The following is a 20,872-nucleotide window of genomic DNA, read 5'->3' on the forward strand; positions in this document are numbered from 1 at the left end:
CATGTACTTAATATTTTCAGAGGGGCACAATATTTTCAAAACATGAAATTCAAGAGAGTTACTACATAATCAGACATCTCAGATCTTATTGCCTATATTTTGTGGATTCAAGTAATCATTACAGTTATGATTCTACTTCACAGCTAAGAGATAGATGAATAAGTGTGTGTGTATTGTGTTTTATTGATTTTATTGTAATTTATTTGTTTAATAGTTGTGAGCTGCCCAGAGTCATTGAGCATTGGGCAGCATACAAGTTTTAATAATTAATTAAATATTATTAATGTAAACTTTCATTTTAATGCAGCTTTATCTAAAAAGTGTATTTTCCTCACAGAACCAGAGCCAACAGAAGAATACACTGAACCAAGTGAAGTTGAATCAACAGAGGTACTCTTTAGTAGAAATACTGCAGTCTCCTTTCTAGAATGAATGCTGTTGATTTATTGTTGTATTCTCTCACTTTTATTTTAGTATGTAAACAGACAATTCATGGCAGAGGCTCAGTTCAGCAATAATGAGAAGGAACAAGTAGATGAATGGACAGTTGAAACTGTTGAGGTAAGGTGTTACATATTCTTATATAAAATCGCAGTAAATTATAATTCCTTCATAATTCATAACAACTATATTCAAAACAGAATCTTGAACCAATTCTCAAAGAAACTTTTGACAGGAACAAATATTTTTTCCAAATACAAGTAGTCCTCAGGTCACAACCACTTGTTCAGCGACTGTTCAAACTTACGGCCAGTTCTTGAAGTTCTGGCTGTCACAGCTCCCCCACGGTCATGTGATCGTGATTCGGGTGCTTGGCAACTGTCTCGCATTTAACAGTGGTTGCAGCATCCTGTGATCACGTGATTGCCATTTGCGACCTTCCCTGCCGGCTTCTCACAAGCAAAGTCAATGGGGAAGCTGGCAGGGAAGGTCGCAAGTAGCTCCCATAAATTGCTTCTGCTGCTTTTTTTCTCAAGGAGCCTGTTACATACTGCAGGTAGTCCTTGGTTAATGACCACTTGTTCCGTGACTGTTCGAAGTTACAATGGCATTGAATGAGTGGTGGTTACAACCAGTCCTTGAAGTTCTAGCCATTCCAGCACCCCCACAATCTCATTATTGTGATCTGGGCACTTCGCAACTGGCTTGTACTTAGGATGGTTGCAGCGTCCCATGGTCACATGATCACAATTTGTGACCTAATGTTGGCCTCCTGGAGTAAACCAGATAGGAATCACAACCAGATGAGCTAATTCTACTTCATTGTAAAGCTACATTGACAGAATCTTGCAAGTCTGAAAGTACAGTCCTCCCCTGTCTCCTTTACAGCCCGAGAAACTAGTGAGGGTCTCTTCTGAGCCTCTTGCCCTGCCCACCATCCAGTTGCAGGCTAAGCTGTCTCTTATCTGACTGTTCCCTTGGCAGTGTCTCTTTGCCCAGTCTCCTAAGGTCTTTCCCACATACCATTACACCTTCCCTTCTGGCTTCCCGCAAGCAAAGTCAATGGGGAAGCCGGCAAGGAAGATTGCAAGTTGCTCGGGTAAGTCTCTCCCACCTGCACACCCTCCCTTAGCCCCTCTGCACTTGTGCCACACCTCCCCCTCCACCCACACACCCTTGCTCACTCTCCCCTCACTGCATTTGCACAGTGCCTCCTGGCCACTCACATACCCTCCCACACCATCTCCCACCAGGCAGCAGCCACCTGAAGCCCTGCTGCGCCGCACACCCTTAAGCACCTTCCCTGAGCCTTGCCACGCTTGCACAGCACCTCCCCAGCTACTTGTGCACCTTTCCCGGCGACTCGCGCACCTCTTTGCTCCCTTTCCCACCCAGCAGCAGCCACTTGCCTCCCTGCTTGCATGCCACCTGAGATTTGCAGTTTCCTGCCAGCTTCCCCACTGACTTTGGTTGTTAGAAGCTGGCAGGAAGTTGCAAGGAATTGCTCACTTAATGACCCACAATCCTCACTTAACGACAGCAATGGGGACTGAAGGGATTGCTGTCCCTAAGTGATGTGGTCGTGTGATGTCATTTGCCATTATAACTCAAGGACTACCTGTACTTACTAGAATACTATTACGTTATAACCATTAATATACAGAAGTTGGAGCACGAACGTAATTAGTTTATCTAGAAATCCTTACAGATATAGTTTGAGCCTTCACCAGTCTTAAAACACAAATGGATCAGAATTGATGAAAATGCGTAACTTCACCAGATCTGTATGGTTGTGCATACAGTAATCACAGTAACAGCAAGTACTGAATGTTAGTGGTAATTACATTGATTCCAGCAGTTCAATATTCTATATATTATATTAAAGGGCATTTTAGCAGTAATATTAAATATAAATAAGCAACCATACAGTTAGCATATCCTTACCAGATGCATACCAACTCTGTTGTTGGAATTGTGTAAGCTAAGTACTTTAAGTTAAATATGTGTAGTTTACTTAGGTTAGAGCATTTAAGGATCCTACCTCTTCCCCCTTATAAAAATGTATCTTTAAGATTTACTTTCATGTTACTCTTAAAATCCCAAGCATGCTATTAGTTTTTTACAGAGACCTGCTTTCTTTCTCAATTTCTAAGTAAGCTAATAGCATACAGTGCTGAGTTCATCCAAATCATCCTTCGCATTTTTGCAGATTTTTTAAAGGAAATCATGACCCGGATCTTAACTATTTAAAATTGTAAAAAAAAAAAAAAGATCTTTATACCGCTCTTCCTCCAGGAGGACAGTCAAATATACTGTTGTCCACAAAATTGCTAGTAGGTAATATTGTCAATTTGCCATTCTAATTGTGGACTGACTGAAACTATATTGATCATTTCTAATGTAGGTGGTAAATTCACTCCAGCAACAACCACAGGCTACATCTCCTCCAGTTCCAGATGCCCATACACTTACAGCTGTGGCTCAGGCAGATCCACTTGTTAGAAGACAACGGGTGCAGGATCTTATGGCACAAATGCAAGGCCCATATAACTTCATGCAGGTAATTGATAATTTGATGATACAAGATTACAGCATTTTTAAAATACAAGTAGAATCCAATTGAAGTAGGGAACTGTTTACTTCAGTTGATCTGAAACACAAAATTTAGCACTGGCTGATTGGCATTGGTTTTGTCTCTAGTGAAGCTGTCTTAATAATTCTATGTCTCTAGTGAAGCTGGCTTAGATCTTATCTTAATTATCTAGGACTCTATGCTGGAATTTGAGAACCAAGCACTTGACCCTGCTATTGTTTCAGCTCAGCCTATGAATCCACAAACTTTGCAGATACCACAGATGGTTTGCCCTCCAGGTCTGTAATATAACATTGTTTGTGTATAACATATGTAGCAAAATGGTAATGAAGCTCAAGTAATTAAGTATTTTTACATTTCACTCTATTTATACTCTACCTTTCCATTTGTTGAATGCTCAGCTTTACAAGGAAAAAGTGAAAAGTGAAGCTTAATAAAAATATTCATGTGCTATGATAATTAACATTTAAAGGCTTGGCTGAAAAGACACATTTTAAGTGCACTTTTTAAAGTAGAAAGAATGGGACCCAACATGCATCCTAAGAGAATGCATCCCATTGAAAAGTTTCTCCCAGTCAGTAGATCTTTGAAAGTGTGGGAATCCTCAGAAGAAATTCTCCTGCAATCTTAATGTGTGGACAGGTTTATAATGAGAGGCAGTCCCTTGGATATTTGTACTTGTTTACAGCTTTAAAGGTTACAATGTCTGCACCTTAAATTGTGCTTACAAGCAATAGGAAATAGTTCTTCCAATACTGAATTACATATTTCAGTTTATGATTAATTAGAAACATACCTGATCCATTTTGCACCAGCTAATATTTCTGGGTATTTTTAAGGATATTCCAATGGAGGACTTACTGTAGAAGTAAAGTGCAACATAATGAGGCATGCTACTGTTGTATTAATTTCAGTACTGATTGTATTCTATTTCTAGTTCATGCTGAATCCAGACTTGCGCAAACAACCCAGGTTCCTGTACAACCTGAAGCCACACAGGTAAGAACCCTTGAAAACTAATGGCTGAATATTTCTTCCCAACACCCCCCCCCCCACCCCAGTTAGGAATTGTGCTAGGTTCAGCGATACTTTCTTTATTAGCATGTAAACAGAAGTGGATGAACTTTCCATAATGTACTTCTGGATTATCAAAGCAGGGGCAATCTGTTTCCTTTGAAGACCCAAGAACCCACCTTTCACACTATTTTGACAGTTCATCCAGAACACTGTTGGAGGCATGCTTCTGTTTTGGAAAAGGAATATAGAGAAAGTGTTTCGTCATGCCCATGAGAGGCTCTGTAAGAGCCCTGTTCTCAAGAGGTCTTGCATTTGCAGAAAAGTTTGGGCCCAATTTTTCATTTCTCACCTTCTCAGCAAGGAAATAAAATCTGTAAACCAGTATGAATACTATAGAATCCACCAACAATTAAAAATATTAATAAAACTTCTTTTTTAGAAAATCTGAACCCCATCATACTCAAAATAAGGTACAGATAGTAACTTAGCATACAGTTGACATCATTAATTCCATTGGGGGAGTTACATAGAAAGAAATCTGTATATGCTTCTGTGCACAAATACATGGAGACATCACAATGACAAGGCAGCAATAGTCTCTTAAAACTAGGGATATGCAAAACATTTGGTGCATGGAACAGCCAGTTTCAGATGGTCTGTGCCTAGATTGAAATAATTGTTTCTTCTGGGTACAGATTCTAAACACACAGAAGTAGAGGTGTTCTAGGGTGAGAGACATAGGGAAAAGGCAAGGCCATGAGCAGTGGTGTGTAAAAGTAGCTAAATAGAAATAAGGAGGAGAAAGGTTAGGGTTAGGTGCTGGGAAGATCTGGATGGGAGGTACAGTCAGGACCAGAAATATTGGAACAAGGATAACTGTTTTGGCATTACACCACCACATTGAAGTTGAAAGGAAATACACCCAGATGGGAGCAAAGTCAGGACCTTCAGCTGTAATTCAAGGGGTTTGACAGAAGTGGGGCACTAACCATTCAGGGAGTACAGCTAGTGGCATACACACACACCCATTGTTGGGGGCTCATAAGTAATGGAACAAATGGCTGACAAGCAGCCTCATGGCTAGGTGTGGCCTGTTTCCTAGGTACCCCATGACCAATCAAGCAGATAAAAGGCCTGGAGGTGGTTCTGAGTGTTACATTTGCATTTGGTAGCTGTTCACTGGAACTCTCAACATGAGGTCCAAAGAGGTGTCCATGCGAGTGAAGGAGGCCATCATTAGGCTAAGAAAACAAAATAAACGCATCAGAGAGATATCAAAAACATTGGGAGTGGCCAATATAACAGTTTGGAACATCCTGAAAAAAATTAACTGGCAAGCTCAGCAACAGCAAAAGGCCTGGAAGACCATGGAAGACAACTGAAGTGGATGACCGCAGAATTCTGCTCATGGTGAAGAGGAACCCTTTCAAAACATCTAGCCAGGTCAAGAATGCTCTTGAGGAGGTTCTTCTTGAGGCATGTCATTGTCAACATCTACAGTCAAGAGACGGCTTTATGAATGTAAATACAGAGGCTTCAGAACAAGGTGCAAACCACTGATAACGCTCAAGAACAGAAAGGCCAGATTAGACTTTGCCAGCAAACACCTAAAAAAGCCTGCCCAGTTCTGGAATAAGATTTGTTGGACTGATGAAACCAAGATTAACTTGCACCAGAATGATGGGAAGAGAAAACTGGAGAAGGAAAGGAACAGCTCAAGATCCAAAGCATAACACATCATCTGTCAAACATGGTGGAGGCAGTGTTATGGCATGGGCATGGATGGCTGCCAGTGGAACTGGGTCACTGGTGTTTATTGATGACCTGACTGCAGGATGAATTCTGAAGTGTACAGGGCTAGACTTTTTGCTCAGATTCAACCAAATGCTGCCAAACTGATAGGACACCGCTTCATATTGCAGATGGATAATGACCCAAAACATACAGCAAAAGCTACCCAAGAGTTTCTCACGGCAAAGAACTGGGATGTTCTTCAATGGCCATGTCAGTCACCTGATCTCAACCCAATAGAGCATGCTTTTCACTTACTGAAGACAAGACTGAAGGCAGAAAGACCCACAAAAAAGCAGCAGCTGAAGGCAGCTGCAGTAAAGGCCTGGCAAAGCATCTCGAGGGAGAAAACTCAGCATTTGATCATGTCCATGGGTTCCAGACTTCAGGCAGTCATTGAGTGCAAAGGATTTTCATCCAGGTATTAAAGGTGATCCTTATGTTTGTAATGATGTTGGTTTGTTCCATTACTTATGAGCCACCAACGATGGGTGTGTGTGTATGCCACTAGCTGAACTTCCTGAATGGTTAGTGCCCCACTTTTGTCAGACCCCTTGAATTACAGCTGAAGGTCCTGACTTCGCTCCCATCTGAGCGTGTTTCCTTTCAACTTCAACATGGTGGTGTACAGAGGCTAAAAACAGTTATCCTTGTTCCAATATTTCTGTTCCTGACTGTAGATGGGCTGGTTTGGTGTACCACACTTTCAAGCATGACAGGCCACAATTTGTTTCATCCATGAAACAAAACACATTTTCCATTTCATGTACTCAAACTTCTGAAGTAAAAATTATCCTTGGGAAATTAATTGTGGAAGTTGGTTTTACTTCAGTATCAAATTAGCATGTCACTGGGGCTTTTTGTTTATAATGTTCCTTTTAAATTAGAACCAAGCCTGTAAGGTATTTGAGGTGAATTGAATCACACCCATTAGTTCAGTTCACCTGGAGTCTTCAGAAATACTGTTTTCTTGCTCAACCATTTCTAGATAGTTGCTTGCAGCCAGTGAGAATTGTCTAGCTAGAATGCATAGTTTTTGTCCATTCAAATGTCACCATCAGCCCCATAAGTGTTTATTGAGTCTAAATATCTTAGATTAGTTTAAATACCGATTAACTACTGTAGTTCTAAAAGTATTTCTTTCTAGGACCTGAAAGTGATTCATTGGAGTCATTAAATAACTTTCTGTCAAAATTAATGATGAATAAGGATTAGGATTAAAGATGAAGCCAAGGTTAAAACCACAAATGAAAATCATAATAGAGTAAGCATTTCTTGTAATTAAAAATCTTGCTAATTTTTACTATCAGCTACAGAATGACATGATCACTTCTCTACAATTTTTAAGGGACAGGAAAAACTACCTCTAAAACTACCATTCTTTTGGAAAAGTAATAAAAGACTTCAAAAGATAATACTCATTGTAATATGCAGAATGCAAGAAATCTGATTTCAGTATTATGTAATCCTTTTCAAATGCATGAATTAAATTACTTAATTCTGATAAATAACAGTTTAAAGAATATACACTACTTGGAAATAAACTGACATTTCATTCTGTTTTAAATAACATATTTTTATAATGGATATTAATGCTTCCTTATTTCTAGTAAATTTAAACAAGGATACAATAATTTTAATTTGTGCAGGCTCTTGTGTTTCCATGTGACTCACCATTTACAACGTAATTGTGTGCATAGAGTGCCACATGGTAGGGCAAGGTAATTTTAATAATAACCAGGAGGAGATGTTCCTTGCGCATGGCCGCTGAATACTTTTCAGTTTATTCTTCCTAGTTCTGTGATGAATATGATCATCACATTAGAGGTAGTTTTTTCTGTCCCTTAAAAATGGTAGAGAAGTGTTTTTGAACTGTTGGCCAGTTTCTTGTAGCACTCATTCGAGTTACGTTTGAGATTGCATGAAATGAATTCTTTCCTATTTTACTATTCATTTTTTTATTCATGTCCCAATTTTCTGTTCAGTTGAATACTTAAGCTAAAGTACAATACCAAAGTAGGAAATACAGATTTAAAATCATTGCTAAAATTACGGAGTATTAATACCTAAAGGAAGTTTTGTACCAGTTTAGGCTTCTGGTTACTTTTCATGAGTAGCGGCATGCTATATTAGTCATGTCACGATGTAAACAAAGTCTAGGAAATGTTTGCCATACCTGACTGGTTCAGGAATAGATTCTGGTGGCACATTAAATATAAATATGCAAATATGTTCAATGCTAATTTTGGAATCCAGTGACACCTGAGTTACAGAAAGCATTCCCGGACTGTTGTCTAGCATATGCTGAACCCCAGTCCCCAAGTTTTCTTTTAAATTATACCAATTCTGTCTTGTCTGGATTTAATTTTACTTGTTCTCAGTTATCTAGCCAATTACTGAGCTTCAACAGTGTCCAGGGATACTGACTGCTTCCCTGAAGTGGGTGGCAAGGAGCAGTGGAGTTGGGAGTTACCAGGTTATTATGGGCGTTTTACTCTGAAGCTCTGGATAATTTTCCCTGCAGTTTAATATATATCCGCATAGGCGACAACGTGGAGCCCTATGGGACACCACTGGTCAGTAGTCTCCCAGTACTACCCTCTGTTCACAGTCCAGCGAAATACACTGAAAGCCACTGCGAAACAATTCTTCCAAGGCCCATTCCCATCAGATAGTTCAGAATGATACCCTGGTGAATAGTATCAAAGCTGCCCAGATGTCCAGGACAGCTAGTAGGGTTGCATTCCCCCATTTAGTTTCCAGAGTTGGTTATTCACTAGGGCTGCTAATATAATGCCTGTCCTGTAACTATAATTCTCTAGATTAGGCTAAGGGGTTCTTAATTTGGTGATATCAGAACCCTTCCCCTCCCCAACACATGAATAGACTTAAACAAGCAAACAAACAAATAGAAATAAGTAATACATAAAACTGTCATTAGCAGATGGCTTTGACAGGTGCCTACACTTACAGACTTAGTTCTCTCTCAAAATTTGCTCAGGGGTTTCCTTCTGCTTTGCCCATACGAGCCCAATGAAGGCTTGCCCAGGCAAAGTGGGGATAAGTTGACAGTGCTCCTGTTTTGCCTTTTGTACAAGGTTTGCCCAGGGAAGAATAGCAGAACATTTTGACAGCATTCCTGCCTTGTAAACAACAGGCTTAATCAACTTTAATAAAATTTTCAACCCCTCCCCATTAAGTTATGACCCGCTTGGGAATCACAATCCACAATATGAGAAACCCTGGAATAGGCAGCAATTATAAAATTGGTGTAAGTAATCTTCGAAAGAAAAGGTAACATTGTTATCTTTTCTAATAGGAACAATTTGTTTATTACATCAGTCATTCTACAAGTTGCTATCAGATTAATGGATGGAAGAATATTATGATTGATCCTCAGATTGGTTCACTTCATTTTGTTCCTTAATTTGCCTTGGCTCAGAGACTGGACCTGCTGTACTAAACTTTGTATAAAGACCTATGAACGGAATCTCCTGCCCAAATTATGCAGTCCTCCAAAGCTTTTTGAGAAGTAGAAAGGATTACCATCTCTGGCAAATTTGGTATAACTAATACAATTACTAGGCATCCTTATTTTTATGGTCATAATCCTTAGTGTATCCACCTTATCTAGCAGTGCTCTAATATAAAAAGAGATGGTATGAAGGCCTGCAAATACTAGAATATGCAGAAATTTAAACAAATCTTTCTTTTTACTTTTTGGCCTAGCTAGAAACTCAGGGAAAAGGTCAGAATAGTACTTTATTAACTAGAAGAAATAAAAGCCTTCTAGAGTTTCTAAATATGAATAAATATGCAGAAGAGTGTTGCTAACGTAGAGAGGTGTAAAACTCATACAATTCAAAGGAAGGATTTACCGAGAGGCCCTGGCCGGAGTTTCTGTTAAATTTTAAAACTTTGACAGGTCCCCTTGGTTTCTTCCACAAGTGAGGGATATACAGCATCCCAGCCCACGTATCAGCCTTCTCATTCAACAGAACAGCGGCCTCAGAAAGAATCAATTGACCAGATTCAGGCAAGTTATGAGACTTCATTATGCTTGGGAGGGGAAAGATGCTGCAGTTACGCATATATAGATGAGTGCCCCTCTTAAAAATTCTTGGAAACCATTTATTTTAGGTATCGGGGTAGGGGGAGGTTGATCATTTTTCTAACTTGAATGTCTTTTTAAGCTTGTTTCTTCTGATCCTGAACATTTTAGAAGCAATTTATTTAAACTTGGGTGGCTGTGAATCTAATCAGAAGGTGATTAGATATAATTGGTATTTGATTGACAGGGAAATAGCTTTGTAGATTCACTGTATCTGCACAGGAACTTACTTTCTATAATCTTTTCAGATACAAGGCTAGTGCAGAATAGAGTGCTGGGATCTTTCTCCTCTTGATAAAGAGAGGACACTTAAGTAAAAGGGATTTTACCGTTTTCCCTTTCTGTAGGCACACTTTATTAGCAACAACCTATTTCATAATTGAAATGGTATTGATGTCTTGCTTGCTAACGTTAGGTTGAACTTTATTTGTCAGGCTTCAATAACCTTAAGTACAGATCAGACACCAACATCATCACCACTTCCAGCTGCATCCCAGCCTCAGGTATTTCAGGCTGCCTCTAGCAAACCTTTGCATAGCAGCGGAATCAATGTTAATGCGGCTCCATTCCAGTCCATGCAGACGGTAAGCATTAAATATATTAAACATTTAGATAACAAAATTTTGGATGTCAGCATCATGATAATGGTCAATTTTTCCCTAAATACCATTAGTAGTTTATGTTTTTGAAATGTTTATGGAATATCACATGAGTCTGTGGTTAAAAGAAAAATCAACTGGATTTTACTTGTTTTCCATTTAGGTATTTAACATGAATGCACCTGTTCCTCCTGTCAATGAGCCAGAAACTTTAAAGCAACAAAATCAGTACCAGACCAGTTACAGCCAGACGTTCTCCAATCAGCCTCATCAAGTAGAGCAATCAGAACTTCAGCAAGAACAGCAGCTTCAGACAGGTAAAATTGTGAAAAACTGAATTGAAATGCTTCACTCTCAAACATGTTTTAAAGAGATGTAGTCTAAATAAAGCTTTACTGATGGTGTTTATGTAATATTTTGATTATGTATTGTGAAAAAAGCAGTTCTGCAATATTTGTATGGTTTTGCAAAGGGGGGAAATACTGTGGAATAAAGATCAATTAATGTTGGTGCTTTATATACCAAACTAAATAAAACCCATCTCCCAGCTGGTAAAAAGAACCCCCCCCCTTGAAAACGTTAAGAAACTAAATTGATGGAGTTATGGAGTGAACTCTTTTTAAATCATGTGAAATATAGGGACTATTCTACATGTTCAGGGAATTCAGACTGCCATGTTGGATTTAATTCTGCAAACAATCTTTCTTTAGATAGGTAAACATTTACTGTCCTACTTGGTGGCTCTTAAGCAGAGTACATTGGTGAGTTAGCTTGATATTATTTGAGTCTTTAGGAAACTCGAGTATAAATTCAAACTTTTTGTACTCTCTTGGTTTTTTTCATTTTAGTGGTTGGCACTTACCATGGTTCCCCGGACCAGTCCCATCAAGTGGCAGGTAACCACCAGCAGCCTCCACAACAGAATACTGGGTTCCCACGTAACGGTCAGCCTTATTATAACAGCCGGGGAGTGTCTCGTGGTGGATCACGCGGCACTCGAGGCTTAATGAATGGATACAGGGGACCAGCCAATGGGTTTAGAGGTAAAAACTTAAAAACCTTTTAAGATTAATTCTGAATGTTTTTCAGAAATGCAGAATATCCAGAAGTTTAAGCATTAGAGTGGCATGCTTTAATTTTTTAATGATGTAAAACTGCAGAGTTAAATAAGCTTGTAGTAGTTGCTCTGGTGTAATGTTAGTGAATAAAGAATGAAGCAAATTACATGATAGCAAACTATGAGAAGGAACCAACATTGGAATAGTTTCAACAGAAGTTTAATATAATGTATATGAAACTGACTTTCCCATCTGTAACCTGCTAAATGGCTGCATCTTTTTCAGGGCTTATTACTTCCTTGGCTTACAAAAGCAAGTCTTTCACTTATTCAAACTATGGCTCTTGGTGGGATTCTTTATTTTGGTGCCTGCATTTATTAATGCACTTAAAATAATTTATAATAAATCTTGCGTATAATGGGAAGTCTTGAAAAATACTGAAGACACTGAATGGTGCACAGGAGCCCAGGTGCAGTTTAAACACTTATCTAGTAATTTTATGTTAAAAGGTTAAGTGTGGAATAGATGGAAAAAGAATTTATTTTCAATCTAATATTAAATTGTAAAGTTCTAGTGTATTTCATTTGTAAGGATATTTGCCATGATCATATTATAAAGTTTACAAGCAGGAATCAGCATATTCATTCTTCCTTCCTTGTGGTGCTTTCTCAGTCTGTTCAATAATATAAGGAATGTTCTTCTTGTGCAGAATGCTATTTCTGGATATATTATAAATACATACAGGTATATTTCATAAGATAATCCTTTCCAGTAATCATTTTATCCTGATTTTTAGGAGGATATGATGGCTTCCGTCCTTCATTTTCCAACACTCCAAATAGTGGTTACACCCAGGCACAATTTAATGCTCCACGGGATTATTCCAACTACCAACGGGTAAGTTTACTCAACTGTAAAAGGGCCTTTCTAGCTTAGAGTGTTTGTATATGAAATTAAATGTATTTTTATAACTGCTTGTGAGAGTGTATTTTGTCTAAAATTAATTAAGTAAAAATTAATTTCAGATCACGGTTTAACTAAAAAATTAAAATGTTCTCTGGGATTCTTCGTTTACCCTGTTCTGTTAGATTGCAGACATTCATTATTTCCTGTAACAGACTTCTGTAGTCAACTGCTAATCCACAAAACAGAACCACCCAAAAATAAGAGAATTCATGAATGACTTCCTAAATACACTGAAATATCAGGGTTTGTAAATATGCATCTTAATCCCCCTCGCACCCAATTACTTGACAAGTGTCTCTTGAGTATACAGAATCTTAACGGTAATTGAGCAAAGAGAGAGAAGTGTCTTGCAGTGAAACCCAGTAGTCAGGAAGCCTTTCTAAGTCTCCAAAGTTTTTTCTTTTCTTTTCTTTTTTTTTTTTCATTTTTGCCAATGATCTATGCAATTTCTTCTAAAACACTGGAAGGTTTGAATTTCAGTTTTTTCACTACTGAGTGGTCTTTTCATTTTAGGATGGATATCAACAAAATTTCAAACGTGGCTCTGGACAAAGTGGCCCTCGGGGAGCACCTCGAGGTAATATTAAATAATTGATGTATGATTTGAATATTTACAGAGATTCTAGAGTTGCTGACCTTCAGCTATTTCAGTTCAGGTGTCTTTAATTGCTGCAGTTTGTGATTAGGGTTAATTTGTTTTTTCAAATGTGTATTCCCCTCCCATGCTATTTATGCGCTTGATTCCTTTTTATTATTTTCCCAAGCAAGCCTGAGAAAATGAAAGCTTGCCTGTTCTTGAGGCATATGAAAAATATTTGTGACTTTCACCCTTCTTACAGCTCTTGTAGTGTCCATATGATGATTCTTCCCATTATTGCTTGAATTTAAGTAAATGTTATATGTAACCTATTTTGGCTACATTCTGATGTTTTTATATAAAAATACAATCTTTTGAAATGTCTCAACTTAATTTCCTTCATAAAGCCTATATATATTCAGGAACTTACTTTGTTCTGCTACATTATTCTTCTATGCACAAAACAAGGTATAATTGCAAATTATGCCAAAATATTGTCCTCTAGTGTTGTAGTCTAATGTAGGAAGGTCCATAGTGGACTTTTCCCAGATCACTCTCTGTATATGCATATCTAGTATACAAGAAGCATCTACCTGACAGAGGAGATAACCCAATCATATAATTAAATGGATCAATGTTGATGTAGCTTCTTTTTTGCGACTATACTAAAATTGATGGGGGAATGTGATAATCATAAGGCATAACAGAGAGCTAAATTTCAGGTTCATTTAATACAAGTCGTAAATATTTGTTAAAATACATTAATCAAAAGGTAATGGTTACCTAGCAGTTGTTTGGCAGATTGTTAGCGCTATTCACCATTTGGGAGCAGATTCCTTGTCAGCAACCTTGATCAGAATTGCTGCTTCACTGTTGCCATTAGTGTGTGAAATCAGTAAATTTTTTTGTTGAGTGACTGACCATTCTGAAAAGAGAAGCTTCAGTCCTCTCTCTGGGCAATAATTACAACTTCTGCATTTTGTTCCTGGACTATACTGAACCATACAAATGCAGACTAGAATTGTATATCATATCATTCTTCATTGACTGTAGTATTTTGTCATTCCATTCAAATACTATCTGAAAACAAGTTTAGGGCAGGATTGTATCTGTGGGTACCAAAAGAACGTGTAGGACACACTTAAGGTTTTGGTCTGAAATCTTGCATTATTTCTGCTCATTCAATGCATTACTTCTGTACATTTGAAGTCTGTTTCCCTGTTGAGAGGGCAGCTAGTGGGTAATATTTTCAGGCATTAAATAAACTTACTTTGAGTTTATATGTAGAAATGAATGTCCATCCTGAAAATCAAAAGCCTCAGTCCCAAAATAAATTACTGTTTTTATTTTCTAGGTCGTGGAGGGCCCCCAAGACCCAACAGAGGAATGCCTCAAATGAATGCTCAGCAAGTGAATTAATCTAATATACAGGATTACCTTTAAAACGCCAAAAACACTGGCCAGTGTACTATATACATGTTACCAGAAGAGTTATCTCTGTTCTCCTTTATAGGAAGTTCATAGTAAAGGGATTATTTTCATTGCCCATAAAGACAAGACTACAGTTGTCAGCTTTATATTACCTGGATATGGAAAGAAATGCCGTTTGCGCTGCATGTTCTATCCTAAGCGTCACCTTGAGCCTTGCACATGAGATCCAGACCCTTGCTTTGATTTAAAACAAAAATGGCAGTTTCAGAGTAAAGAAAATCTCTATAGTTAATTGAACAGGCAGAAATAATCCAACTGACTTCATTGATGTCATATAGCGCTGCAGCAAATTTGGATAAGAATCTGTAAATCCGTAAATGTTATCAAAAATTGATATATTTAAACTCCTACATTAAAAAGATGGAAGAAGTGAAGTGTGGCTTAACAGAACAACAACTACATTTCAGCTTTTTCTGTTTCATTGAAACACCATGCATAATAAACAGCCCTGACTAGATATTAAACTGGTGAACTGCTTAGGCACACCCTTAGCTACAGCACTTTTTTTTTTTAAGTCTGACCTGCTGTGGTAAAGGGATGCATTAATTGTTTTGTGTATCTGTTGATAAAATTGTGTAAACCCAAAATTAAGCTTTGATTGGCACTTTAAATTTTTGTGTAAGAAATGGAAGATGTAATCTGGACTGCCACCTGTGTTTTCAAATGTGAAGTGTTAAAAGAGATCTCTCCTGAACACATTTCCTGGATAGCAATGCCATTTGTAAGGATTGGTATTTCTTATCATTCCTTATGATTTGCCCATTGTCTGTCATTAATACTTGATCTTGCTGTATTATCACCTTAATAACTGATGCTGGTACTGATGGAAATTAATGGATATGCATAATACATGTCACCTGTCTTTTTTCCCCCCCTGCAGCTTAATGATTTTAAGAAATCCCTGCTGCTGGTGCCCTTTAAATTGCTCTCTTTTGAAAAGCACCAGTAAATGTTTTGATTCATTTCCCCTTTTAAGGGAAATTACAGCCAGCAGTTACAGATCCAAGCGAGATAAATAAACATGTTTATATTAAAAAACAACAACCCTGTATTCTTTAACATATCTTCAACGACTGATGGAAAGTCTACAAGCACATTCTTTGAACACTGAATGGGAAATATATATATAAAATGTATATTTCTCAACACTTAAAGATGATTCCCCGTCCAGAGGTTTGCAAGATATTCATCCAGTAAGGATACGCATTTATCTGATTCGTCACAGTCATGAGGCTCGACAATTTATTTTATTAGGGGTTGTGTGAAAGTTTTAAACAAGCAGTAAGAATTGCATGCATGGTATTTAATGCAGGAAACATCTTTCGAAAGGTGCTGCACAAGAATTCCTGAATTCGTTCAGAGTGTAGTTACAAGACTCTGCTGTTGTGGACAGAGCCATCTGTAATGTAAATAATTATTCCAGCTTTGCAATTGTGGTCAATCACTTTGGGGATATAGAGTGGCTGATTTATTTAAAAGGTTAGCAAGCACTGTTCTTTCTGTTCTTCAGTTGACAACTTTCCCTGATTCTATATGTGGTATCTAGAAAGGAGAATCTTCCGTTATGATCATTATGTAAATTCTTTGAGAATATTCTATATTATTATTGCTAGGTACTGTTATGAAGATCTTAATGGAAAATAAATTCAAATTGAGTATCAGAAGCCAAAGATAAATTGGAAACCAAACAAGCAGATTATGTATTGTATGTGATACTTAAAAAAATGCACCAAGATTGCCCAGTGTGATTTAAACAAGCTGCTGCACATAAATTTGCAAGTAACTTGCCTGTTTGTCTAAACTAAGCAACTGCTCTTGCTAGCTTTAGATTGGGAAATGAGACATACAGCAAAATTAAGCTTACTCTTGGAATATTGCTTTTAAGGCACAGATTTAAAGTCAGAAATGGTGCTTTCTTAAACTAATACAAAGTATTTAGATTCTCAGGATCTTTTAATGGCACAGAATTGGGTATCATAATCAAGTAATTCATGAACAAAATTGAGATGACTTTTAAGGACTAGTTTATCTGTTGACTTATGACAAGCTAGCAATGCTGAATATAGTGTTTGAATTTAATCAAACCAAGCTATAATTTATAGAACACTAGAGTTAATTCCCCCAAATATTAGAAGATACATTGTGTTCTTCAGAGTAACTCAACATGATCAATAAATTATGAGCACAAGTCCTTCTTGGTTCTGTTCTGAGTCTAGCTGTAGTCTACTTTATGCTCCTAAGTTACTGACAAACCTAAACACAGAAATAGTTATTCCACTGTTACAACTTGGAGAAAAGCCAAATATTAAATAATACAGCCCTATTTCTGGTGGGAAAGCTACAAGTCAAACCATTTATGGGCAGTAAAAAAGATTGGCTGCTTTTGCCAGGGTCAGCTCCTGTTTTCATCAGTGACAGAGGAAGCAGCTTTCTTTTGTGCCAGTTATTTATCTTCACGCATCAGGAATCTGCAGGGTCCCAGTCTTAGGTTGAGACATCCAAATCTTTATTACAGGAGGGCAAAAAGTGCAGCTTCTGGCCTTACGCTGTGCAGCAGGGGTGTATGTGTGTGGTTGTATATGTATGTATGTGTATGAATAGTGTGTATTGCTCCTTCACCTACCTGCCATTGCTTGTTTCTCTTCCTTTTCTTCTGTAGCAGAGGGGAGGTAGCAGTGAGAGAAAACAGGTAGCAAGAAAAAAGCTTCCTCTCCATTGTGCTCCATATTATTACACTTCCCCTTCCTCTGCCTTTCTTACCAGTAGTTGTGCCACCTTAACAGTCTTCTGCATCTCCTGCAATCTACCCATTTTTTTCATTTTCACTGGGTGTCCTGATGCTGCCATTGGATTCCCCAATCATCATTTACATGTTATAAAACTACTATTAAAAAAATGCGTGTTTTGAATGCAGCTAAGCTGCTTCAGCAGCTTTTTCTAGCCTGGTCTCAACTGGAAATGAGTGATGTAGGGCATTACAAGATGTGGCTTCAAATCCATTTTGGAAGCTAATCAAGCTGGCTGACCAGTTGGAAACACTGCCATGTACTTTTCATTGGGCCAGGTTTTAATTTCCTCCTACAGTAATGGCAAGATTCATACAAAGTGGAAGTTGCCCTTTCGTACAAAACTTCACAAGGAATCAGCATGGCTCAATTCACTTCATGTGTAGATCTGAAATCTCATTTGGTAATGCATGTAACCCAGCATAACCAGATGGCAGTCTATGGAGGAAAACTGATCTACAAATACATTTTGAATTGGGCAATGAAGTGCTTTTGTATTACTTTTTCACTACTTTATATAATAATTCAAATTTCTGTGTTCAGTATTAATGATCAGTTTATTGTCCTTTTAGTCTTTTTCATAGGTAAAGCCAAACAACACATTTTGAAATTCTAGGCTTTTTACTGTATCTGAATGGTGTTAAGCATACCGTTATAGGCATCAAAGCTAATGTATTATTTTGAATGTTAGGTTGGTATGGAAAAGCAGATTTAAAGTGTGTGTAAAACTTTCCATATAGACATCAAGTATGAATAGAACAAACTTAGCTTGGTGTGAAACTACATCAAATATATGAGTTTTTCACTTCAAACTGCAGTACGTTTGAGTTGATGCCCAATAGATCGCATCTGAAACTGAATGTAAATTTAAAAAACAATACTGCTGATGATACTGATTGTTCTGTTAAAGTATTATTGGTGGTAAATTGGAGCCTTCAGACACACTGACTAATGTTTGACAGCTGAATTTTTATAAAAATGCTCCCAATAATTCAATTGTTTGTTGGTTCACATTTGTTTTTCTTATTTACTATAATTATACTTAGTTTTCCTTGTTCTAAACATTGCCTTTGCAGTTTTCACATAACATTGTATCTGGCTTAGAACTGTTTAACTCACGTACTAACTACATTTAAAACACTGCAGTTTAATGGGAGAGAGTACTTAACAATTTTGTGAGAATGTAGTGTTCAGAACCAAATTCCTAATACAGAGCTATGCAAATATTGTTTTACAATTTACAAATTTGAAATTGGTGATTAAGGTAGATATTTCTGTCCAAAACTGGAATTAGTGCCTATATAGTTCTTGTCTTTTGATTGCAGATCTAACTGGTAAACAATTGCCTTTTACTATTCCAGTTGAATGTGACATTTTTTCTCTTTTATGACAAAAACTTGAATTTTTTTTTTTTCAAATTAGAGTAACATTTAGATTATGTTTTATTTTTATATGGACATCACTAGCACTGGTAATTTTACAGTACTTAGGATGTTGTCCAAATACATCCTGCTTAGCATGTGTAATTTAGTGTCCAGGATAACAGAATAGAATGTGGCAGGCTTTAAATATGGTGTATATGTATATAAAATCAAACATGCAGATTTCTACTGGCTTAACATAGTTAAATCAGGTTGCAATTGTGTGTACAATGTTAGCTCTGCAGAAATCTGGACTGCGAGTATGCTTCTAATTAACAAATATAAAGCAGTTACCTTTTTAAAATGTGATGCTGAGATAGAATTGCACAACACATGAAGATTTTAAACTGCTCCTGACAAGGAATGAACACTTTTAACTGACATGCTTATAACCGACTTGAGGGATTTTTATCAAGCAGTAGCTACTGTTGGGAATATTACACAATGCGGTTAATGCAGCAAACTCAGAAAATTGAAGAACATTTAGCCTGGTGAAACGTAATGGGCCATAACATTTTTGCAGGTGAAAAAATTTGATACAAGATGTGGATTAACTGCTTCTCTTAAGGCTTTGGATCAGTGTCACATTTTCCAGATGGCTTCAAGGTGGATACACGTTTTTGTTTGTTTCAGGGCATTTCTATCTGAAGAGAGAAGCCATGTTGTCTCTCTGTGAGAAGTGGTCAATTTACATCTTACATGAGGAAGGTGCTTTGGATTCACTGTGTTCAAATACGTTAACAGTTTTATTGCAATGCCTTAATTAGTACCTTAGAGTACAATTTACTCTCATGCCAAGATATCTGACTCTTGAAAAATCAGGCTATATTAGTTGCTAAATTTTGGCAAAAATACTGGAAACTCAACATGATTTGTTTGCTCATTAATGGATTGATCTCATTATGCCTACTCAAATCTGAGAAAAGAATGAGTCCCATTCTTATCCACACTTCACGTATTACACAATTGTAATGTTGATAATTACTGTGCTTCTCAATGTGTTTTGATGTTAATTGTTGGCCTTGAAATGACCGATGAGAGACATAATAAACAATTGCTGCAAAGGCTGCAGTATCAACTAACAATACCAACTCCATCACTTAACTGTTTTGATACATAATGCAGACATGCACATTTCAGTTCATGTATTTATCTTTGGTTGTCTTACAAGCTGGACCATGGTAAATTTTAGCAGAAATGCAACCAGCATGGATTTTCTAATCCATACCAAAGTGATGTATGCTAAAAGGAGAACTTTTATACCAATAAATAAATAAAATTCTGTAAATGGATCAGTCATAGTCCAAAAGGTACATAGTCCAAAAAGTACATAGAACAACTAACATACTATATTTGATTGGTAGCTTTTTGAAGCATGGGTAGAAATTCTGTCTACCTCTCTAATGTATGTCTGTCTACCTGAAAAGCCAAAGAAGGTATTGCAGACCCCCATGCTGGGATAGGGAGGCATTTGGGTTTATTGGGGGAGAACAAACCGTCAAATGTTGCTTTGGGGAAAAGATCTGTGCACTCCTGATCAAGTTCTCATCCAGTTAAGGAGCATACAGTTAATAGCCAAAATTTTTGAGGTGTTGATTCTTTGTTACTCAATACAAGGCAAGTTATGGCTGTGGAAGTTAAAAGGAGGAGATGCACTGTAGTTGCCATCCTTGCCCCCCCCCCAAATTTTCACTAATAACAAAGATTGCAGTATCCTTAGAGAAATTGAGGGACTATCTCCTACCAAGTTGTATTTAGAATAAGTGTGCTCGTAATACAAACATCTTGCCTATGAGAGAGAGAGAGCCCGTTATAAAGCATTGCCAGAATACCACCTGTTACCTTTTCTAGTTCTCTGTTGGAACAATCACTGCTGCTGTTTACCTTTGTTCATTTTCTGACAGGTGGCCACACTTACAAACAAATCTCTGTGTTGCAATCTCTTTTCCTGTTTGCTTTTAAAGAATGCTTCTCTGTGACAAACCTTCGGATACTTGAAGATGGCTCTCATATTTCCTCTC

General features: G+C 37.5%; 1 protein-coding gene across 2 annotated transcripts in view; it reads left to right on the forward strand.

Moving 5' to 3' along the window:
* CAPRIN1 (cell cycle associated protein 1) overlaps positions 1-15,491 on the forward strand; it is a 35,608-nt gene extending 20,117 nt beyond the window's left edge. The window contains exons 8-19 of one of the 2 annotated variants that reach the window (XM_063289613.1): positions 338-390; positions 475-561; positions 2,846-3,001; positions 3,207-3,312; positions 3,972-4,033; positions 9,768-9,878; positions 10,388-10,537; positions 10,716-10,869; positions 11,401-11,595; positions 12,407-12,507; positions 13,090-13,153; positions 14,508-15,491. In XM_063289613.1, coding sequence (XP_063145683.1) covers positions 338-390; positions 475-561; positions 2,846-3,001; positions 3,207-3,312; positions 3,972-4,033; positions 9,768-9,878; positions 10,388-10,537; positions 10,716-10,869; positions 11,401-11,595; positions 12,407-12,507; positions 13,090-13,153; positions 14,508-14,572 — 1,304 coding nt within the window. In that variant the 3' untranslated portion in view covers positions 14,573-15,491. The remainder of the gene's footprint in view (positions 1-337; positions 391-474; positions 562-2,845; positions 3,002-3,206; positions 3,313-3,971; positions 4,034-9,767; positions 9,879-10,387; positions 10,538-10,715; positions 10,870-11,400; positions 11,596-12,406; positions 12,508-13,089; positions 13,154-14,507) is intronic. The other variant, XM_063289614.1, reaches the window with a different exon arrangement.
* The last annotated feature ends 5,381 nt before the right edge of the window (positions 15,492-20,872 follow it).

The sequence above is a fragment of the Candoia aspera genome, chromosome 1 (genome assembly GCF_035149785.1).
Source record: "Candoia aspera isolate rCanAsp1 chromosome 1, rCanAsp1.hap2, whole genome shotgun sequence".
Classification (NCBI taxonomy): domain Eukaryota; kingdom Metazoa; phylum Chordata; class Lepidosauria; order Squamata; family Boidae; genus Candoia; species Candoia aspera.